A 20805-nucleotide genomic window follows, 5' to 3' on the forward strand; every position below is an offset into this window, starting at 1 on the left:
ATATGAGTAACATGCTGCCATGTACTGGTATACTTTCGTCTTCGCGGCAGTGACTTCGGCGTTGCAGACGCTGCCACCGGTCAATTGGACAACACCTCTTTTTGCCTCGTCCCGAAGTTTACCCCTTGAGTCTGTCAATAAGATAATTTACCTGGAAGAAAGACTCGTATCCTGGAAAGATCACAATGGGCTTACCTTGATTCCGCCTACTGCATCTGACTTTGCCCAAACTTTTCTTGAAGATTTACAAGAAATTACAAATGAGCCTTGGGAGCTGAAGGTTGTGGATCGATTCTCAGAAAAAAACTCAGGCATATTCTTAGGTCATTCAGAAATCCCGGGGAAATTTACCTACGAAGATGGAACTCCCACAGAAGAGGGATATGAGCTTGTTATCGGAAAAGATCGCATCTCCATCCTTGGATCTGGGGCTCGAGGAATGTGGTGGGGGACAAGAACAGTCCTTCAGCAGATTGTACTTAGTGAAAATTTGTCACTTCCTTTGGGCAGTGTGGTTGATGTTCCTGCATATCCCGTAAGGGGCTTTATGCTTGATGCCGGGCGGAAGTGGTACTCGTTGGATTACCTGAAAGATCTTTGCACTTATGCATCGTTCTTTAAACTCTCAGAGTTTCATTACCATGCAACCGACAATTACCCGCTCAGCCGAGGCCCAGATGTGAGTTGGAATCAAGTTTACTCGCAGTTTACTCTGCGGCCTGAAAATTCAGGATTACTGCCGCTGGTGCAGCGTATGAACGAGACACTGTCCCGGCTAGAGTTCGACGACTTTCAACGCCACTGCGCCCAGAGAGGTGTAACAGTGGTGCCAGAAATTGAGAGCCCTGGGCACTCTCTGTCTGTGACAAAATGGAAACCAGAGCTTTCTTTGGAAAGTCGGGATCTACTCAATCTTTCCCATCCCGAGACAATTCCTTTGATAAAGTCCATTTGGTCGGAATTCCTGCCGTGGTTCTACACAAAGGAAGTACACATTGGAGCTGATGAGTATGATTCATCACTCTCCAACGACTATATAAGCTTTGTGAATGATATCTCCACCTTCATCAAGGCCCGAGGGAAAAATATCCGTATTTGGGGCACCTTTGAACCTTCATCCACCCTGAGTATCGCAGAGGACATCACAATACAACACTGGCAATATGGACAGTCTGAACCCGTTGCCTTAGCACAAAGCGGATATAAGATCATCAATTCCGAAGATTGGTGGGCCTATCTATCCTTGAAAAATGATCATGTGCCGATCAGCCCAGCGCCCTACCCTCAATTCTTCAATACAAATCGAATCCTCAATTTTGCCGACATTGATGGATGGCAATGGGCCCCAAATCTATTCAACCCAGTCAATGTCACGAATCAACCTGACTCAAAAGCAGTCCGAGGAGCCATTATGGCAGCTTGGAACGATAATGGCCCCAGTGCAACAACCCAGTTGGAATCTTTTTATGCAATTCGAAATGGCATTCCCGTTGTGGCATCGCGGGCATGGTCGGGCACTCGTGGGCCATATTTGAATACGACAAGCCTTGATAGATCGATTGATCTATTAACAACAAATGCAGTGGGACAGAACCTGGATCGAATCCTTCCAAAAGACGCAATTCAACAGCCAAAATTGACCTTTTCATGGATCCGCCCTGACCAAAGTACCTCAAAAAACTACCAGCTCGGCCTGGGGAGCAAAGGCATAAATTACACGCTAGAGCTCGACTTTGACGGCCCCTTTTCTCTGGATTCCGACGATGCAAAATTGTCCTTCACAACAGATAGCCAGCTGGTGTTCTCATCTGATGGGTTCACCTACCCTCTTCGGTCAGTTGCAGAGACTGATGGATGGGATCCAGCGGCGCCGGGCCGAATTTGGGCCAACATAACTACTTCGACACACAAAATTGCCGAAATACCATCCAAAGGCCATCTTCAGATACGCACTGATAAACTAAGTGGCAGTCGAGTCTGGATAGATGGTACTTTCATGGGACGTTTCGAAGTATTTATCTATGGTGGTAAGAACAAGGTTTTTTCGTGGAGCCAGATGGCATTTGTAGCACCTTTGGAAGCAGTACTTGGAAGTGGTCTACAGAAGATTACCTTGTATAGCTATCGGTAAATTTAATTCCATAACTGGTGTAGTGGGGAGGCAGACAAGTGGCAGTGTGACTTGACTAAGCAGGATAAGTGATAACTATGTTTTAGAGATCAGACCATCAGACTTCTTCTCCTCCGAGCTTCTACTCAGTCTCCTTCTTCGTCTCCCACTATCCCTCCGATCCCTGCTGTTACGGGATGAATGCAAGAATTTGTAAGCTGTAAAGATCCGGATGCTCTTATGGCTCGTCCGGCTCTGTACAGATGCCAGGAGCGCAGTCTCTCCAGAGACTAGGCATTTCATCGGGTATCGACCCGTTACAGTCTAAATGCTTTAGAATAAACTCATTTATATCTCCAATCGCCTTCTGGCGCGATGTTCATTTAGCATTAAGGTATTTGAATTCTTCTACATCATCTCTCCAGTCTCCACGGAGAGCTTCATTAATTTTCCGCGATTCATCATCTACAGGAGGTTGTAGCTCTGGCTTCGCAGGGTAATCGTTTGGCTCTGGTCCTAGCTTCAGGAGGGCATCGCCTAGCCCTGGGTTACAGTAATCCCAGACTCCACTAGCAGTCGCCAAGGCTTTCACCCTTTTATTCAAATGCTGCCATTGCGCAGCATTCTTCAGTCTTATATCACCAGACATGGCGGACACGAGGTAAGTCGATCGATTCAGGGGTATATACCCAATTTTCTTCGTTTTTCAGGGGGTTTTCAGGGTAAAATTAACGGCGAACCGGGCTTATAACTGTCAACTTGGGCGAGGAAGTGGGATTATAAGAACCAATCAGAAGACTTCACAATCTCAAATATGTGTGTATTTTCAGCAGTAAATCTCACTGCAGTAACTAAAGAGCGTACGGAAGCTGACTAGACTAAAATAGGACTGGCCATTTGACACGTTTTTATGATACCTCTCTATAACGATGGTTTTTCGTTAGCTGAATTACATAGTTATAACCCAGGTTTACTGTACCTCACGTAACCCCTCATGTTCTTTAACCATATCATAACGTGATCCCAAGTTGATTGGACATCACTTGCGTAGACAGTCCCTGCTAGCGGCATCCGCCTCACTAGGTCCATAACACAACAGTCATATAATACTATGTGCTTTCCGTAATAAAAGAATCAAACATGTTCCTAGAAAATATTTGGTATAACAGGAGCAACCTTTGGCTTAGGTAAGAGTGTATGCCAGTACTGCCAGACTACAACTGTAGCAATGGTTGTTGGGATGGCAAAAGCCCAATATATCCAAAACTTATCCGACATACCCCAGCCATTATTTCCAGACTGGAAGAACGACATGCTGAAGATGGATGAGATGAAGGTAGGCGGGAGAAAGGCTAGCGTGACAAATGCAATTGTTTTCATGGTCGAATTATCGACCTGTGCGGCACGACCTATCTGCACAGACGTTTCTGCGTTACCCTGGGCGACAATGTTGAAAGCTAGTTGGATTTCGTTCTGAAGCCGTTTTTCGTTTGATATTGAGCGGTGGCGTAGACTTGCAATAAAGCACCCAAAAAACTCGATCTTGTTTTTGAGATCTTCATCTTCACCTGAATATGAGTTTCTTGGTTGTGACTTTATATAGAGACTATATTTTTTGATGATAGTCTCGATATTTTGAACCGAGACATCTAGACTCTCACTAACATGAATCGCGTGACGGGCAATGTCATGCATTCTCCGGTAATCTGGCTGTGGTCTGTTTGAATTGATATCTTTTTCAATCGCCCTTACTTGATCCCGTATGGCCCAGATGGCGGACGCTTCGATAGAGACCAAGATTTCTAGCACGTGTGAGTAGGGCCAGAATGGAATACTTAAGTAAGATTTGACTAGCTTCGATATTGACTGAAGCATTGGCTCCCAGTAGAATTCTGCTAGATCAAAAATAAGCAGAAATGTTTGATTGAGAGAAGGAATCCACCGAGTGAAGATATTTAGTATGATCCACTCGTAATCCGAACTAGTCTGAACATGTTTTGTCTCAAAGTATGCCCATGTATCTATAGTATTTTAGCCACAAAAGTAACTAGCGTGTATAGTATTAAACGACTCATTATATACTTACTAAAGCCCATTATATTACCTTCTTGATGGGTTGTCTCGCAACCAAAATATCCGTTAGGTTCTCCCGCAAATTCAGACCACCAATTCTCGGGCATATTAAATGCTTGTAAAAATTTCTTAGGACATCCTATAGAGCACCTGCGAATATTCTGAGTGCTTGCAAATCTGTTGGCATGAGTGGTGTAAAATCAAGATACAAGACGAAGGCTGGACTAACATAACACACACTCGAGCTTCTGGAAATGCTGATATGGGTATACCAGTGGGATCTATGGCTTGGAGATCTCTGACATAAACCTGGCTTGTTCGCCAAATTTCATCTAAAAATTTGATTAGCTTAGTCTTTGGAGTTCAGAGGCTACGCAACCTTTTCCCCACTGCGATGCTTGTAGTAAGCAAGATTGGCAACTAATCCCACTCATAGCAATTTTAAGAGAACAGTGCTTCAATATAACAGTTCAAATGCTATAAGTAGGCGAGAGATAGCGAATTTAAGTAGTACAGGAATTTCCTCAGCCTCGGCCCTATCTGGGCATAGTAGCCTATAGATCCGCATTTATAACGAATCATATAAATTCCTTAAATTAAAAGGAGATTTCTTCAATCATAACGCCTAGCTTATTCAGATCACACAGCGCCTAGCTTATGCAGTCAGATCACAGACTCCTCACAGCCTCTGAGATAGAACTACGTGGTTAGCGTTGTAGAATGTGGCATGTAGATGTTCAGAGAACCTAGCAGTCACTTGTAGCAATACTTCCCTTTTTTTAGATACACCGCTTGAAAGAGCATTTGTGGTAGTCATCTTTGAGTGAATGGGTTTTTCTGAGCTATTATTCAAACTATTAATCTGGGTACTGAAAATAATACTTAGTATGACAGACATAGAGATAGTAGATGCACTAGTAAGGATTCCTATATAGACATGTTCATTGGGTTGGGTATACCCATACCCAATCTCGCCTCGTCTCAGGCTATAGAAGCTATGTAATCCAATAAGTAATAAGAACTAATGAAATCAGCCATAACTGCAAGGATTTCCACGCATTATAGCCGGTCCGTGCACATCTGCCTACCCCCTCATCTGGATCATTTTCGCCACCCAAAAGTCATCCCCAGCATTAATCCTGCCATAAACATCAGCATCAAATTACTATCAATCCATCACCAAAACTGACTACCCTCCCAAAGATGACAACCCCACCAAAAGTCCGCGTTGGTGTCGGTGCATTCATACTCCAATCCAACAACGAACCCCAGGTAAATCCACACTTTCTCGTGGGTAAACGCATCAACGCTCACGGCTCTGGCACCTACGCGCTCCCTGGAGGGCACCTCGAATTTGGCGAAACCCCCGAGCAATGTGCGACCCGTGAATTATCCGAGGAGACCGGACTGGCTGTTACGAATGTGCGCTTTCTCACCGCGACAAATGACTACATGCCTGCGGATAATAAGCACTATATCACCATGTTTATGGTTTGTGAGCGGGTGGATGAGGCTACTGAGCCGAGGGTACTAGAGCCGGACAAGTGTGAAGGGTGGGAGTGGATTAGTTGGGATGATTTGAACGAGTGGGCGAAGATAGAGAGGGGAGGGAAGGATGTACTGGGGAGGAAGCTGTTCACCCCCTTTTTAAGTTTATTGGAGCAGAGGCCTGAAGTTCTTCCGTTGTCGCTTTAGGTATGAGAGTGTATCCTAATTACGTATGGGTTAATGTTTAATGTTGAGATGGCGGCATACTGCCGCCACTCACCGCTTCCGCAAGACAGACTTGGGATATTCCTACCCTGCTAATCCTACTCTCTCCTGCCTTATAAATCAGGTGTCTACTCCCCTTTTCTTACCGCTTTATCTCCACCGAGAGTGCTTCCCAAAGACCTGTTCGGAGTCGGCGGCGAGTTGAAGACCCTGATATGCAGTATTATTAGTTCAAATTGAATGCTTTATTCTGGTTGAAACAAACTACATTTTCTGATACAGTAGACCAGTGACTATGATATTCTTTTCTTATGATCGGTCCGATAATGGAAATCTACAACCATAGTGATGGCTGAAATAACTAAAAAAACAAATAAAGTAAAACAACAAACGCGAAGAATGAAAGTGCCTAGGTGCTTAGGTTCTGTTTCGCTATTCTAGTCTCTGTTGAGAATACTTCGTAAATAGCTCCGGATACCAGCGTTGTCCGACATCGGGGTGGCTCAGGATACGATTTCTGAGGTGCGCCTCACCGAACTAAATTTTGTAAGACTGAGTACTTGCAAATTCAAGACAAAAAGGACTTACGCAGGAGTAAAGAGGAGATAAGAATTCGCTTGGGACATCAACCGCCCGCTTCTTTCGGTCATCAGAGGTCGGAATATTTTTTACAATGTGAGCTGCCGACTTTTGAAGTTGGTCAAGGGTGAGATCCAGCCTTACTCCAAGGAAGAAAGGTATACTGTATCGAATTTTTGAAGTTGGTGCCTAGAGTTATATCTGGTCAGTGCATTTCTTCTTATTTGGGATAGGTATCTTACAATAACTCGATGCGTTGTTGCTGCGCAAATGCCTCCAGTAATGGCTTCAAATCCCTGTTGAATGTTGATAACCAAGCTCCCCTCCACAGGGGGGACATCAACCCACTCCCCATTCTTGTTCAGGACTTGTAATCCACCAGTGTCATCTTGCGAGAGAAATGTGAAAAGACCAGAAGAATCCTTGTGGGGGCCGACGCCCTGAGATTTTGGTGGGGCCTTTGGATACTTGACGAACTTCAGCCTGCTCATGTTTCCCTTGAAATCATCAAAAACATCTTTGGGAAGAGATAAGCACTCTGCTACCAGGTGAACGAAGCTCTGGGCCAATTGATCAATTTGATTGATGTACTCATCTACGAGTGTCTGGGCGCCAGGTGTCTCCGGGTACTATATCACATCAGAATATGGAAACATCAGGGTATCAGGAGTTGAAATTGAGACTACCTGATTGTCACCCTCTAGTCTTTGCCAGAAAGGGTCCTCGTTAGACCAGGATCTTTGACCAGGAGTACCAAAGTCAAATTGCTTTGATTGTTAGCACCGATCATACAAGTAGGTAGAAAGAAATTACCTCACGAAGGTCAGTCTTCGCTGCTGTATTCTCCGCACCAAGACGTGTGTATCCAAGGAATGATGGTGATCGTATCATGTTACACCTCTCCTTAATTTCCATAGGTAAATCAAAGAGCTGGTGTATCCTTTCATGAGTGCATTGAATGGTATCCTATGCAATCAGCAATATTCGATACAGCAGACATATATGTCTCACCTCAAGACCCGTATTGGTCAGATAAAGAAATCCAACAACAAATATGGCATCTCGGAGTCTCGCAAGCTCGTCACTTTTTGTTGCTGGGTCGACTAGGCGTGCATAATTCACCTCCGGTATTGATGAAAATGTGTCTGCCATGCCATTCAACCGTGGCCAAGTCTACACAACAATTAACTTTAACCACTAATGAAGTAATATCAGACCAGCTTTTCTTTCTAACAGAAATATGGATGAATTTAAGATGTTTGGTTTCCCCGCGGAGCTGACTTTATCCACAAAATGGCAATATGGCGCAATGTACTCGGATTACTCAGCCAAAATAGTTAACTAACTAGTCACGCCTTTATCTATTTAGTCCTACTGTCCTAGTCTACTAAGGCAGTTGTCTATGTCCGTTAAAATATGACTCGGGAGCATTGAAATATGGTATGATCTTTAGTCAATATGAGAATGGTAACTGGAAGGGGACCCTGCCATGTTGCATTCACGAAACACCCTTGTTCAGATTCCTTCTATGTATAATCGACATTATTAGTTCATGCATGTCAGCCTAAGGAGGATCTCTGCCCATATTTGAATGGGGTTTTTAGTTTTAGCGTCATCTGTCCTGCCTAGACCAAGTTGTTACAGAAATAGATCAGATGTGAAAAAGTAGTCAAGATTTAGTAAGGGTATCAGAAATAATGACAGATCTTGAAGACTAATCCCAACCAGCCCCTGTGAACACCATAACAGATGAATACCATTTCTACTTCACCCAGATGTTTTCTGAGAAACGAATCTATACTCATCCACTCTTCACCCAGAGCAGGAATTGGAAGAGTTATCTTGGTCGCATCAAATTCCCATACTGCCTCCCGCTCATGTTTGTGAGCCCGTAGATAGAATGGCATCATCCACTTCTTCGGCCTTTCTTCTAAAAGTCCCATATCCCGATTTTGACCCCAAACCCGGCCTTATTCCTTGAAGGCGTGGTTGATTTTACCCCACCGAAGATTCTCATGGGCATCAAAGATTTCACAAAATGGCTCAGATCTGTAGCGAGCCATGATTTGAGCAAATAGAATGGCGTCATCTAGTGCATAGGAGGCCGACTCATCACGAGGGGGCATCTAGAAGCATCATACTAGCACATTCCGATGAACTCAAGTAGTGTATCAAATTGAACTTAGAGTATATATACGGCATGAGCTGCATCAAAAAGCAAATATGACCCGATCAGCATACCATTTGCGACCAGATGGAGCTTGATATACTGGATACAGCATTCGATCGTTGTTGTTTTCAACCATCTCTCGAACACATAGTATGTCAGACTTACTAAATCGATCCGCATCTTGTTTCGCAGGTTGGTTCAAATTAGACTTTGAGAGACCCAGTCTTAGCCTGGCACCAGGTGGTGGGATTCCAGATCTTCCTGGCTAAATTCAACCATTGATGCAGCGAATATTTGTTCATATTTTTTATCAACGAAAGAAGTGAGGAACAATCCATGGCGCGACACCTTCATGGCGGATGATCGGAAACGAATTTGGGATTTTCAAGTCATCTGTTTGGATGTTGGCCTGTAAAAATGAGATGCCAGTATATTCCGGGACAACCTGGGTCAACCCAGTGGTTGCGAACTCCCAACTGTACTCCATCACAGCTGATGACCAAATCACCAACGACCTTCGATTTATCTTCAAACTTCACCACTGCTTTTACTTCTAGTTCTTATCCACCCACGACCTTTTTGCCGAAGACAATATCGACATTGGGATTCCGATTGACTAAGGTCGACAATGCCATAGACAGCATAATTCACATCACGCGACGACCTTTGTACCCGCCAGAGCCGTTCCCGTGAAGGTCAAAAGTTGGGGCCATGTTGTATTCAGTGCTCTCGGGGCTATACACCCAGAATTATTACCCAGTATATACAGGAAACTACTGTTTCTTATATATTCAAATTAGTGTATCATCTGATGGAAGAACTTCCTGACGTATCATACCACGTTGGAAGGAGATCACGGTCGCTATTGAACCTTAGAATGAAATTGTGTGGCTGTCAAATCCCAAACCGTCTTGTCTTCACTAGACACGTCCACTATGCCTTTGACTAGCAAGTGCAGATTCTTCTTTCAAATCTCCTTTCTCCTTTTTGGGATTGTAGGTAAATCAGTACTGTCGGTTGACTAGGTTATTACCGAAGCAGACAGCTATTGATATCGTTTCTGTACGTATATAATAGGTGTATGCATATTGGGTAAAAGTGAAGTGTCATTCTAAAATGCTCAGATGAAAGAAGATATAGTAGCTGCCATGCCAAGATCACATGATCTTGGTATGTCAGCTGATATTCGTTCCAACAAGTACCTAAACTTATAGAATGAATGTTCAAATAAAGGAGCTTCAAAGGTACCATAATATTTTTTTTTAGCAGTCACCTGAATCATGGAATACTGGAAGAATATACACATTCGAAGCAGGCGTAGGAAGAGCAATTTAGTGAACAAACAAAATGGGTCTTTTACCGAGGTATCCTATGGTGAAATGCAAGGTTCATAAATATCTCGGTATCAAGACTGGTGACAGATACAAGAGTATTTATTTATAGAAAGGATTCTTTTGATAATTCCCGGATATAGTCCAACGGCTGTTAATAGAATCTTGATAGTGGGTTAAGAATTCATCATTTCTCCTAGTACTCTTCTAAGGTTAGCGTTGCAAGAGGATATACGGGCAAGCAAACACTAGCTAGAGGGTTCCAAGCTTCAAAGCAGCAAGCCTCTAGGACTTGCCCGACATAGTAAGTCATTACTTTTCAAGCTCCAGCAGGAATCACGGTTATGGACGAGCGACTTTTTTGCAACATAATTGGAATCGAACCCGCATCCATCTTCAATGCTCAGATATTTTCCAAATCAAGTGGAAACTTGAAAGGGAAAACTGGAAAGGAACATTGTGATCGACCGTTCCGGCCCATAAGACTTGAAAAAATTCTCTTCGTACTAGACCCACTTTATAGTGGTCGTCCTGTCCGATAACTACGCCTGCTCTTTCAAGGCTGAATTCAATGACCCAAGAGTGTCATTGTGATTGAACCAATTCGCCAAATTACAAGTAACTAAGAATTGGTGATACTGATTCAGCCGCTTTTACCCGTCACAATCATCCATGGATACCACCTAGTATCGCCGGGGCAACATAAACTCCTATACTTCGGAGCTTCTTGATTGCTGATCTGGCCAAGAGGTCGTTATCGCTTCTTCCTACGAAGTGCTCTCAATCTATGCTTTCTTCGAATGTTCTTAAACTGTTCAAAATTTGCAGCATATCTCACCAGCAAGCACATTCTCATAGCACGCTCTACATTTGAAGAATTCTATTAACCTACAACCTACATGATATGCATAAATCCTGGTTCATCCCTGGCTTCAGCTGCTCTGAACTCGGGAAAGAATCTTCGAATGGTTCCATTCAACTATCAAAGGGCTAGTACCTATTCAAGTCCCCACTTGCGATAGTCAATGCGCGATAAGCAAGAACCGTTAAGATTACGACCGGGCAACCGCCGGTGATTGACTGATATCTTAATCAAAAGAGTGGTTGAGTCAATGGAGCTTGTCCGATTTGACGCCAATCAGAGAATTCATAATCGATATACGCCGATCACTTCTTGATCAAGTCTTAAGCGATATCCACCAGGGCAACAAGTCCGAGGTCGGCTCCTAGTATCATGCCCTGCAGTACTTTTTGCACATTTAAGTACGGCCTATCCACCCTGCGAGCATCGAATAGAGTTTCCAAGCTTGAGAATAGAGCCCTTCAGAAGTTTTGACATCATGCGTGGTCTCCTTACTTTTGCCTCGCTGTTGCTAGGGGGAAGCACCGTGCATGCGACCGCCCTGGCCAACCCTCACGGTGGTCACAGCTCTAACGCTGATAAAATCACCCCAAAGGTGTTCATCATTTCAATGGTATGTGAACCGAGAGCCTGCGATTGAGTCCCTTTGGATACCCTGTTTTCAATGCTCATACGCCATCTAGTTTGAACCCGAAGCTGCGGCATGGTGGAATATTCCAGAGTTCGACTTGCTTGCTCACAACATAAGCCTCCCCGGTCTTGCGCCTATCTTCCCCGATGTGCACTGTACAAAGGACTTCGAGGTCTGTCAGCTCATCACTGGTGAATCTGAGATCAACGCCGCTACCACTGTCTTCTCCGTTGCCTTTTCTCCTCTTTTCGACCTGACACATACCTATTTCTTCATTGCTGGTATTGCCGGCGTCAGCCCTAAGCGTGCTACACTTGGCTCTGCCACCTTTGCTCGGTATGCAGTCCAGGTGGCACTTCAGTACGAGATTGATATCCGGGAGCTCAATGCCAGCTATTCCACCGGATACATCCCATTGGGCTCAGAATACCCAGATCAGTACCCTAGCAATATCTACGGCACCGAGGTCTTTGAAGTCAATGATGATCTCCGCAGCCACGCCGTGAAATTCGCACGCCGAGCAACTCTGTCTGATTCTACTGAGGCTAAGGCCTACCGCGCCCACTATGAAACTGCCAGTGGAGAATACAAGGTAGCTTCTTTGCCTCCGTCTGTTGTGGAATGTGATGTTGCCACTTCGGATGTTTACTACGCTGGCAACATCTTGGGCGATGCTTTTGCCAATACTACTAAGCTCTTCACAAATGGAACTGGTGATTATTGCTCCACTGCTCAGGAGGATAATGCGACACTCGAAGCCCTGCTGCGGTCGTCAGCTCACAAGCTGACTGATTTCTCTCGCATCATCGTCATGCGCACTGCATCCGACTTTGATCGACCCTACCCTGGAACTTCAGCCACATACAACCTGATGGAGGCCTCCACCGGTGGGTTCACTATTTCTATTGAAAACATCTACAACGCCGGAATCGAAGTCGTGAAGGGAATTTTAGAGGGATGGCACACGACTTTCGAGGCAGGTGTGAAGCCCACAAACTATATTGGAGACATTTTCGGTACTCTGGGCGGCGAGCCCGACTTCGGCCCCGGTGTTCAAGAGGCTTATGATAACAGTGGTGCCTTGAAGAAGAGGAGCTTTACCAATCGCCTCAAGAGACGCAACTGATGATAGCCCAAGTTACCAAAATTTCTAGGTAATGTACTCTTGAGTCATTGCACAGTTTCCAGAATACAATGTAATCTAGACTATCCAAACATTAGAAGCCATTTTTTCAAAATCTTGACATTGAACGCCTCCAGATTGGAATGTTATCGAGTGCTAAGACGGCCGTAGATCTAGGACAGAAGCTGACATCGGCTTTTATCTCCGATAGTTTAACTCCGCGATGACACAACGAGCGGAGTCCCTCTTCACCGCCCATGCTGATTATTTATATTCGATCATCAGCATTTTTCAACATTGAATAACCTACTATCGCAATTTCCATAATCATGGCTGCTATTTCAAAGTCTGTTATTCAATCAGGAAAGGCTGCTCTCGTCACTGGTGCGGCTTCGGGAGTTGGCTTTGCTATTGCAAAATTATGCAGGGATAAGGGCATGCACCTGGCTCTTCTCGACATTGATCAGGATAACCTCGCAAAGGCCAAAAGTGTACTAGTCGATATCAACCCAAGCCTGAAGACAGAGAGTTATGTGATTGATGTGGCCGACTTGACTGCTTGGAAAGAGACCACTAGTGCGATCGCGAAATCCTTACCTGCTATCGACTTAGTCGTGTTGAATGCAGGTAAGGGGTACAAGCCTCAAGAAAAAGAGGGACCTTTGAAGCAGTGGCTTGACGGGGAATATTGGCGAAAGGTGAGAGAAAATACCTCGACAAATGCCTACGAAATATAGTTGATAATCGAACTAGACTTTTGAAACAAATACCTTCGGTCCTCTTAACGGACTCGAGTCTCTGCTCCCTCATCTTGTCGCTTCCGGTTCATCACCTAAATCAATTGTGATTACTGGTTCAAAGCAAGGAATTACCAACCCTCCTGGTGCTGGTAATCCTGCATACAATGCATCCAAATCTGCAATTAAGAACCTCACCGAGCATCTTGCCCATGACCTACGCTCCAACTCAGCATTGGCACATATTTCCGTTCATCTTTTGGTCCCTGGATGGACTTGGACCGGCATGATGGGCAACGTGGGTCCCACAAAAGAGGAAGAAGTGAAAAAGCCCGCCGGAGCTTGGTGGCCAAGCCAAGTAGCAGATGAGCTACTAAAAGGATTAGAAAACGGATCTTTCTATATCATCTGCCCAGATGATGATACAGACTATGCTTTGGATCAGGCCCGCATGAAATGGGCGAGTGATGATGTGATTGAGAACAGAGCACCTTTAAGCCGCTGGGATGAAGGCTGGAAGACTCGTGCTGCAGAGGCCATTGAAGCGGATGCAAAGACTCGAAGATTGAATTAAAGCGCCGGATTGATGAAAAATTATATATATGCAATTCAGTTAATTCTCCACGGCAACGTGACTTCTAAGCCCTAGTTTTAGCTCAGATGTAAATGTCTAAATCCGAATCAAAATATAGGACGTATTCTCTCCCCTATCACTGTACTTTGATGACCACCTTTCCAAAATGGCTGCCACTCTCAAGGAACTTGAAAGCTTCGACAGACTCGGCGAAAGGAAACACGCGGTTGACAGCCGGGTGGATATGATGGGTCTCGTAGAATCGGATCATCTCTTCGAAGCGATCCTTAGGGCCGTTGATGATTCCCTTCAGAGTGACCGTGCGCCTCAAAGCGAGGACATTAACGTTAATACCAGACTCTAGTGTGTCAATCTTTCCAGACACATAGCCTATGCAGTCAATTAATCCTCCAAATGCAATACAATCGAAACTCTTTCTCAAGGTTTGGGCTCCGCCAACCTCGAGGATAATATCGGCACCGTGATCATTTGTCCATTCCATGACTTTCTCTTCCCAGTTGGGGGTGTTGCGGTAATTGATTGTTAGATCAGCGCCAAGTTGCTTGGCCTGCTCTAGCTTTTCATCGGACGAGGAGATGATAATAGCTACTAAAATTAGCGGCATTCCAAGTATCATGTACATTTCAAGGTCTCACCTTTGGCACCTGATGCCTTCGCAATCTGCAAACCCGCAATTGACACACCACCAGTGCCCTGTAGAAGAATATACTCGTCTTTGCCACCACTGTGATCGATCGGTCTCATTCCATTGATGGACATCCAGGCCGTGACAGAAGCAATAGGCAGTGTGCATGCTTCCTCGTCGGACATATAGCTGGGTTTTTTCACCAGGGTGTCGGCGGGAAATACTCGGTGCGTAGTAAGAACTCCATTCAGAGGATGGCCGAGGCTGCCTGCAAGCTCTTTTGGGGTTATCTGACCAGTTTTGTGTTGCGGAAAGCAGGTCGACAAAACACGGTCTCCAACAGCCCATTGAGTAACTCCTTCTCCAATCTGGGTTACTACTCCGCACATATCACTACAGGGCACAATAGTGGCCTCTTGCTCGGCAGTCTTATGATGTTTGTACTCGCCCCTCGTAACTAGGAATCAACGCATATTAGCACAGTACTCTCACAATTTTTATATCAGTATGTAGACTATGAATTAAAGGGCTTACTCTCTACATCACGGTAGTTGAGAGACACAGTTTTTACCCCCACCAACACCTCCCCAGCTTTGGGGGACGGCATGGGGACTTCGGTCTGGTAAAGACTATCCAGCCCCTTGAGCGGTGAAAGCCACTGTTTAACCGACATGGCATCAAACTCAATACTAGAATGTGCAATTGAGCTGTCCAATCAAGGTCTGGTGTGAGAGAACGATTTAAAATAGACCAAATGAGACTGCAGGCTTTGGGCGGGGTATTTATCCTTTTAAATCCGAGAGCGGTCTAAACTCCGTGCTAAATACGGAAGCAGTTCGTCGCCCTCTGAAACACAACATCAACATCCAATATCATTGACTATGACAGACCAGCTCACTTCTCACCAGGGAAATTCCCACAACGTTCCAGGTATTTGATGTTCTCTGAGTAGTCACAAGAAACTTCACTCATGATCTTCCAAGCGCATTTCCTACATCATCCCAAGTCAGACTCCCCGCGCTTGCCTCAGATCATCGCTCATCGAGGATACAAAGAGAAATATCCTGAAAATACAATTTGTGCTATTGATGGAGCCATTCAAGCAGGAACTAATGCCGTAGAAATCGACCTACACCTCACCCGGGATGGAGTAATCGTGTTATCGCATGTAAGAACAAAGAAATCCTATCTGTTCGCGATAGCATAACTTACGGTGCATAGGATGCGACGTTGCAACGATGCTTCGGGGTCAAAAAGAAGATTATCGATTGTGACTGGGACTACCTTAAAACTCTTCGTACTTTGCAGGTCCCGCACGAGCCTATGCCGCGGCTTGTAGACGTTCTTCAGTTTATGAGACAGCCAGGGCGAGAAGATATTTGGATCCTCTTGGATTTAAAGGTTGGTAAAGAGGCCCAGAGCTGCGTTATTCTGACTAAAATCATTAGCTTTCCAACGATCCTGAGACTATTATGAGTGTACTGGCAAAAACTATAGAATCAGTACCTATTCCCGCAGTGGGGCCAGACTGGCATCGTCGGGTTGTACTGGGCTGCTGGTCGGCTCGGTATCTACCGGGACGCGAAAGGCACTTGCCTCGATATCCGATCACACTTATCTGCTTTGACTTGGGATATGCCCGTCAGTTCTTGCATGTCCCAGGGATCTCGTTCAATATCAATCAAAAGATACTTATGAGTCCATTGGGCCGAGGCTTTTTAGAGGAAGCAAAGATGGCTCGTCGTCAAGTGTATCTCTGGACTGTCAATGAGCCGAACCTGATGCGTTGGGGCATTAGACAAAAGGTAGATGGCATCATTTCGGATAGCCCGGCTCTATTGAAGGAAGTACATGAGGATTGGCAAAGCGGGACTTCGCCTCACTTGACAGATCCGAAACTAGATCGAGTGACCTGGCGCCAACATATCCAGATATATGTTGTAATGATGTATGTTGTGTTCTTTAGCTGGATCTTTAAGCGCAAATATCTTCCCAGTGTGGAGCGTGTTCAGGTGGAGGAACGAAAGCTATCTTAAGTACTGAGAGGCAAAATCCGTGACCACGATGTTCTGCCCATACCACGATCTGACCGCCTCCAACGGGCTTTCATATCCAGAGAGTTCTCCCTGTTTTGATTCTTGCCTATACGATTATTAAAATATAAGTAATCATTCCATTTCTTCTTCTTCTTCCAGTAAGACCCAAGTAGAGTCTGTACTATCCTTTCATCTTTTCGCTAGCCTCTCCAAGAAAAACATCTACAGGTCCCACCTTCGAGCTGCACTCCACTTTAGATCGTCATATCTCCTCACTGGAGATCACTGCGGTGCCCCCTCCCCGATCTCCAGGACCCCAGTACCTATCTAGGTACGACGATATGAAAAACAAGAAGGATAGCGATGTGCTCCGCATCGTTGCAGACTGCAGCCGCGGCGCTATCAAGGCCATCAACCAGGACATTGAGCCACCCAACATGGGGACTCAGATTCTACAATGTCGAGGTTCATCATGGCACTAGCTGTGAACAGACACTGCATGTAATAGAGGAGTATATACTTAATCAAGTGTCAGTTTGCTGCTAGTGTAAAGATTTTGATCAAAATCATTTGAAGCCATAGACAGCTGGCAGACGATGGCGGCGTCAAGGTGCTCCTACCTAGATATCCAGATAATTACTAGAGCTGAATGATACTTACATACCTGTACCCAGGTAATTCATAGACGTATCACTGGTATACTCGGGCTGAAGGCTGTACCGTTGCTTGGAAGGCTCAGGCATTGGGTAAAATGATTCCTTGGGACTTTCTTTGCGAGCTGCCCTTCAGAGCATATACCTAGGTAGATACCTGGACAGTAAATATCCAGGTATCCTTAAGAAAAATCTTGAAACACTGGACTTGCCCTGGATGTCTACATGGACCTAACATTACGGAAGCATTTCGGGCTGGGCTTCTTAAGGTTGTGGAAGGGCGTCTCAAATCGGTAGGAATTTAATATCAGAAAGAAGATCAAAATTCCATGATGTGTGTGGACCCAGCCATTGAGAAGAAGCAGTGAACGAACATTTAAATCAACCAATACCTAGGTTATTTTGAATTGCATAAGAATTCGGCATCTACAGATACGACGGAGTGATAGATACAAACGTTGTAAGAATATTGAATTTGCCTGAAAAGGAGCGACTACAGTTAGAGTGTCCAAGGCATTAAAAATGCGTCAGAAGAATCAAAGTCCACTTAAACCTGCACTTAGAACAGTTTATGCTCGAGGGTCATTTCCGACTCGGGCTGGAGACCAACGCAGGAACGGAAGATGTTGATCAGGGCCGAGCGTTGTTTACCCAAGGCGTTGACAACGGGTGTTCCCGGAGGAGTAACAGGCGCCTTGAGCATGTAGCTCAGCACACTGAGAACGCTGTGGAAGCCTTGGTACTCGGAGCCGTCACTGTCAGCCTTCCACTTAATTCTGGTCATCATCTCGGCAAGAACAACAAGGTCGATGATCAGGGGCGAAGCCAGCAGCGAGTCTTCACAGATGTTGAACAGGCTAATGGTCTGATGGCCACCCATAAAGATCTCAGCGTAGTATTCATCCATGGCACGCTTGTTATCTCCGACGGCGGGCATGTACTTGATGACGACAGTATGATCGGGATGCTCATCTTTCTCATACAGAATGTGGTTAGCAGCAACCATGTCATCGACAACGTTGGACTTGGAGATCTCCTTGGAGCGGAACTGCTTCTGGGAGCTCAGGTTCTTGCCGTCATTGTTTCCCAAGTGGTTGTAGCTGGCGATGGAGGTGATCTTGATACCAGCATTGATCAAGAAGTCTACCAGGGCGGACTTCATCTTGGTTTGGCCAGATTTGAAATCATCACCGCCAATGAAGGCACCGTGTTTCTCGGCGAGTTGGAGGGCACCTGGAACAAAAGTGTTCTGAGGCGACCCGTTGATGAACGGGGCGTTCTCCAGAATAGCAGCCACAGCGAAGACAGTAGATGGAGAAACCTCGGCATGGCCGGCCTTGATCGAGTTGATCAGGTTGTCGGAGGTGTCATTGACGCCGTGAACGATGTCCGCGTACCGCTCGGTATTGGCGGTCCACATGATGATGACTTTGTCCAATTCGTTCTGGGCCTTGAAGTCACGGATGTCCTGCTGGATCTTTTCCACATGTTCCCAGCAGGCCTTGGAACCCTCGATGAGATTGTCGGCACGGTCCTCCTGGTTGGCAGCGATGAAGTCTGGGTAGTAGATACTGGGCAAAGGCTTCAACAGGGCCATTTCCTTGCGGACTAAGCTCTTGAGACTGGGCTCCAGCACCTGTGCGCGGTCCATGGAAGCAGCAAGATCCAGGCTGCTAATGTCCCAACCGCCAATGGCGAGATCATTCGGGTGGACCATGGGGAGTAGGTCATGGAACGGGATGTTGATCTCCTCGCCGGTCTTAGCCTCGGTACCCAACTTGACAGTGGAGCTCATGACAACGGAGCCGTAGTAGTTGGCAGACTGCTGGCCCTCGCGAGTCTCCCAGGATAGGCCGTGGCGGTTGGCGATGATACCAGCAGTGACAGTGGAACCATTGTTTCCACCCCAGCCGACCAGCATCATACCAACCTTGCCAACCTTACGGTCGACCTTGAAGTGGTAGTCAGTGGTCTTAGGGACGGCCACAAGCTTGTTATCTGCAGTGCGAGTCACTTCGGTGGTCTGGTAGGCATACTTGGTCTTGATCTCGTCGGCGGTATACACGACGTTGGGAGATTGGACAGTGAACAGATGGGTGGATTCTTGGCGAGCCGACCCGTTCGAACCGACGGCAGCATCAGAATTAGCGTGGGGAGCCATTGCGTTCACTGAGTATTGACGGGAGTGGGATAGAGTAAAAAACGCGTTGATCTTGAGAACAGTTTAGAGAAACCCAAAGTGCGTTCTCCGGTGCTCCTCCACGACTAGATGAGCGTCGGCCGTTGAACGGGTGGTGACGACTGAGTTGAAAGATTAATGGACATTGTCATGAAACAGTGAAAGAAGAGACTCACGAGTTTAGCTGTGTGCCGAAAATGGTGGCGGTTGTATGTGATCACGTCTCGAAGAGAAGCGATCAAACCTACTGACAAGGCTGATACGAACTAAAAGAAAGATGAGTGAAATGTAAAGAAGAGAAATGAGGAAAGGAGAGAGATTAAATGATAGTACACACGTGACTCTCCCCTGATTTCTTCAGGAGAGTACAGTACGGAGTAACGGAATACGGAGTAGTATGGGGGAATAGGAGCCTGGGGTAATGTGGAGTTGATTTTACTAGTGTAATCTATCTTATCCAATGATATCAGTCCATTGAGAGAGAAGATGCTTATTTACTCCATAACTCGTAACCGTTAATTCCCGGCATTTACTCTCTTGGCCAATGATATCTATCTCTCGGCTACAATTATTTGCCGAGCTGTACTCCATTCGTATCGATGGTTCTGATACACAGAAATCTACATAAACTGTTGTATTGTTGGTTTATATAGTTCGAACCACCAGATGATCCGTGCATAAGAAATGGCGGTCAATGGCGAGCAACTCGGCTTTCATTTCCACCACTGCGTATTTCAGGAAATAGAATTCACCTCAACTTTACGGTCACAAACCTTAGGACTTGGAACGTTGGAAGCATTGGAAGACTTCCAAGGTTGATATGAAAAGCCCTGGTAAATAGAATGTTAGCTTGAAATTCAAATCAGTGCACAGGTGTCATTCCAAGGTCATCTTCGATATCCCTTCTACATCTCCCCGCACTACGCACTACGGGCAATCAAAAATCAAACTAGCAGAACGAGCAGAACGAGAAAATATGGCCAATACTGGATCTGAATCAATTTGCGCAAGCCTAGGAGGAATGCTATGAGTTGACAACCTACCTATGTTTCTAGTCTCTCCTTACAGTCCCCCATCGTTGGAATTTTCTTCTCAACTCAGTAATCCATGGATATCTCTTGGCTGGTATGAACTCCTTCACCATAGCCTTGGAAGCTGCCGGTTCATTTTCTACCTATCTAGTCTAAGAGAAACTTTACTCCACTCATTGATGCTTCCAAGAGCGATGCTAGCAGATTTGATGCCTGTGCATGCAGAATGGCTAGTCGAGTGAATAGAAACAGAACTTAGAGAAAGAAAAAGTGAAAAGGTGGCTTGGAGGAAAGTATACTAGAATTCAAATGGGACTATATTTGCAGGATCTATGAATGTGGTTCAGAGGGAGGGCT

The 20805-nt window shown here is 45.5% G+C and overlaps 9 protein-coding genes across 9 annotated transcripts; 5 read left to right on the forward strand and 4 right to left on the reverse strand.

Moving 5' to 3' along the window:
• Positions 1-19: 19 nt before the first annotated feature.
• N7495_004916 (beta-N-acetylhexosaminidase) lies at positions 20-2131 on the forward strand (the record flags this gene model as incomplete). Its single annotated transcript, XM_057207567.1, has 1 exon — positions 20-2131. The coding sequence occupies one exon, from the start codon at positions 20-22 to the stop codon at positions 2129-2131; it is 2112 nt and encodes a 703-aa protein (XP_057061341.1).
• A 1125-nt stretch (positions 2132-3256) lies between these two features.
• N7495_004917 (uncharacterized protein) lies at positions 3257-4359 on the reverse strand (the record flags this gene model as incomplete). Its single annotated transcript, XM_057207568.1, has 2 exons — positions 3257-4131; positions 4197-4359. Coding segments are annotated over 2 exons (1038 nt in total), but the record flags the coding sequence as incomplete, so codon positions are not given.
• A 1027-nt stretch (positions 4360-5386) lies between these two features.
• N7495_004918 (nucleotide triphosphate diphosphatase NUDT15) lies at positions 5387-5878 on the forward strand (the record flags this gene model as incomplete). The annotated part of the gene is made up of 1 exon (XM_057207569.1): positions 5387-5878. The coding sequence occupies one exon, from the start codon at positions 5387-5389 to the stop codon at positions 5876-5878; it is 492 nt and encodes a 163-aa protein (XP_057061343.1).
• Positions 5879-6328: 450 nt separating this feature from the next.
• On the reverse strand, positions 6329-7627 carry N7495_004919 (isopenicillin N synthase family dioxygenase; the record flags this gene model as incomplete). Its single annotated transcript, XM_057207570.1, has 6 exons — positions 6329-6433; positions 6485-6664; positions 6718-7104; positions 7162-7242; positions 7289-7441; positions 7487-7627. The coding sequence occupies 6 exons, from the start codon at positions 7625-7627 to the stop codon at positions 6329-6331; spliced, it is 1047 nt and encodes a 348-aa protein (XP_057061344.1).
• A 3689-nt stretch (positions 7628-11316) lies between these two features.
• Positions 11317-12595, forward strand: N7495_004920 (purine-nucleoside phosphorylase; the record flags this gene model as incomplete). The annotated part of the gene is made up of 2 exons (XM_057207571.1): positions 11317-11451; positions 11522-12595. The coding sequence occupies 2 exons, from the start codon at positions 11317-11319 to the stop codon at positions 12593-12595; spliced, it is 1209 nt and encodes a 402-aa protein (XP_057061345.1).
• A 326-nt stretch (positions 12596-12921) lies between these two features.
• On the forward strand, positions 12922-13903 carry N7495_004921 (SDR family NAD(P)-dependent oxidoreductase; the record flags this gene model as incomplete). The annotated part of the gene is made up of 2 exons (XM_057207572.1): positions 12922-13290; positions 13346-13903. The coding sequence occupies 2 exons, from the start codon at positions 12922-12924 to the stop codon at positions 13901-13903; spliced, it is 927 nt and encodes a 308-aa protein (XP_057061346.1).
• Positions 13904-14039: 136 nt separating this feature from the next.
• Positions 14040-15222, reverse strand: N7495_004922 (zinc-dependent alcohol dehydrogenase family protein; the record flags this gene model as incomplete). The annotated part of the gene is made up of 3 exons (XM_057207573.1): positions 14040-14509; positions 14560-15006; positions 15084-15222. 3 exons carry the CDS (start codon positions 15220-15222, stop codon positions 14040-14042), a joined length of 1056 nt encoding a protein of 351 aa, XP_057061347.1.
• A 279-nt stretch (positions 15223-15501) lies between these two features.
• On the forward strand, positions 15502-16585 carry N7495_004923 (glycerophosphodiester phosphodiesterase; the record flags this gene model as incomplete). The annotated part of the gene is made up of 3 exons (XM_057207574.1): positions 15502-15717; positions 15771-15950; positions 15998-16585. Coding segments are annotated over 3 exons (984 nt in total), but the record flags the coding sequence as incomplete, so codon positions are not given.
• A 1212-nt stretch (positions 16586-17797) lies between these two features.
• On the reverse strand, positions 17798-19399 carry N7495_004924 (inositol-3-phosphate synthase INO1; the record flags this gene model as incomplete). Its single annotated transcript, XM_057207575.1, has 1 exon — positions 17798-19399. One exon carries the CDS (start codon positions 19397-19399, stop codon positions 17798-17800), a length of 1602 nt encoding a protein of 533 aa, XP_057061349.1.
• Between the last annotated feature and the right edge of the window lie 1406 nt (positions 19400-20805).

This window comes from Penicillium taxi, assembly GCF_028828555.1.
Source record: "Penicillium taxi strain IBT 34144 chromosome Unknown utg000004l_segment0_segment0, whole genome shotgun sequence".
NCBI classification, from domain to species: domain Eukaryota; kingdom Fungi; phylum Ascomycota; class Eurotiomycetes; order Eurotiales; family Aspergillaceae; genus Penicillium; species Penicillium taxi.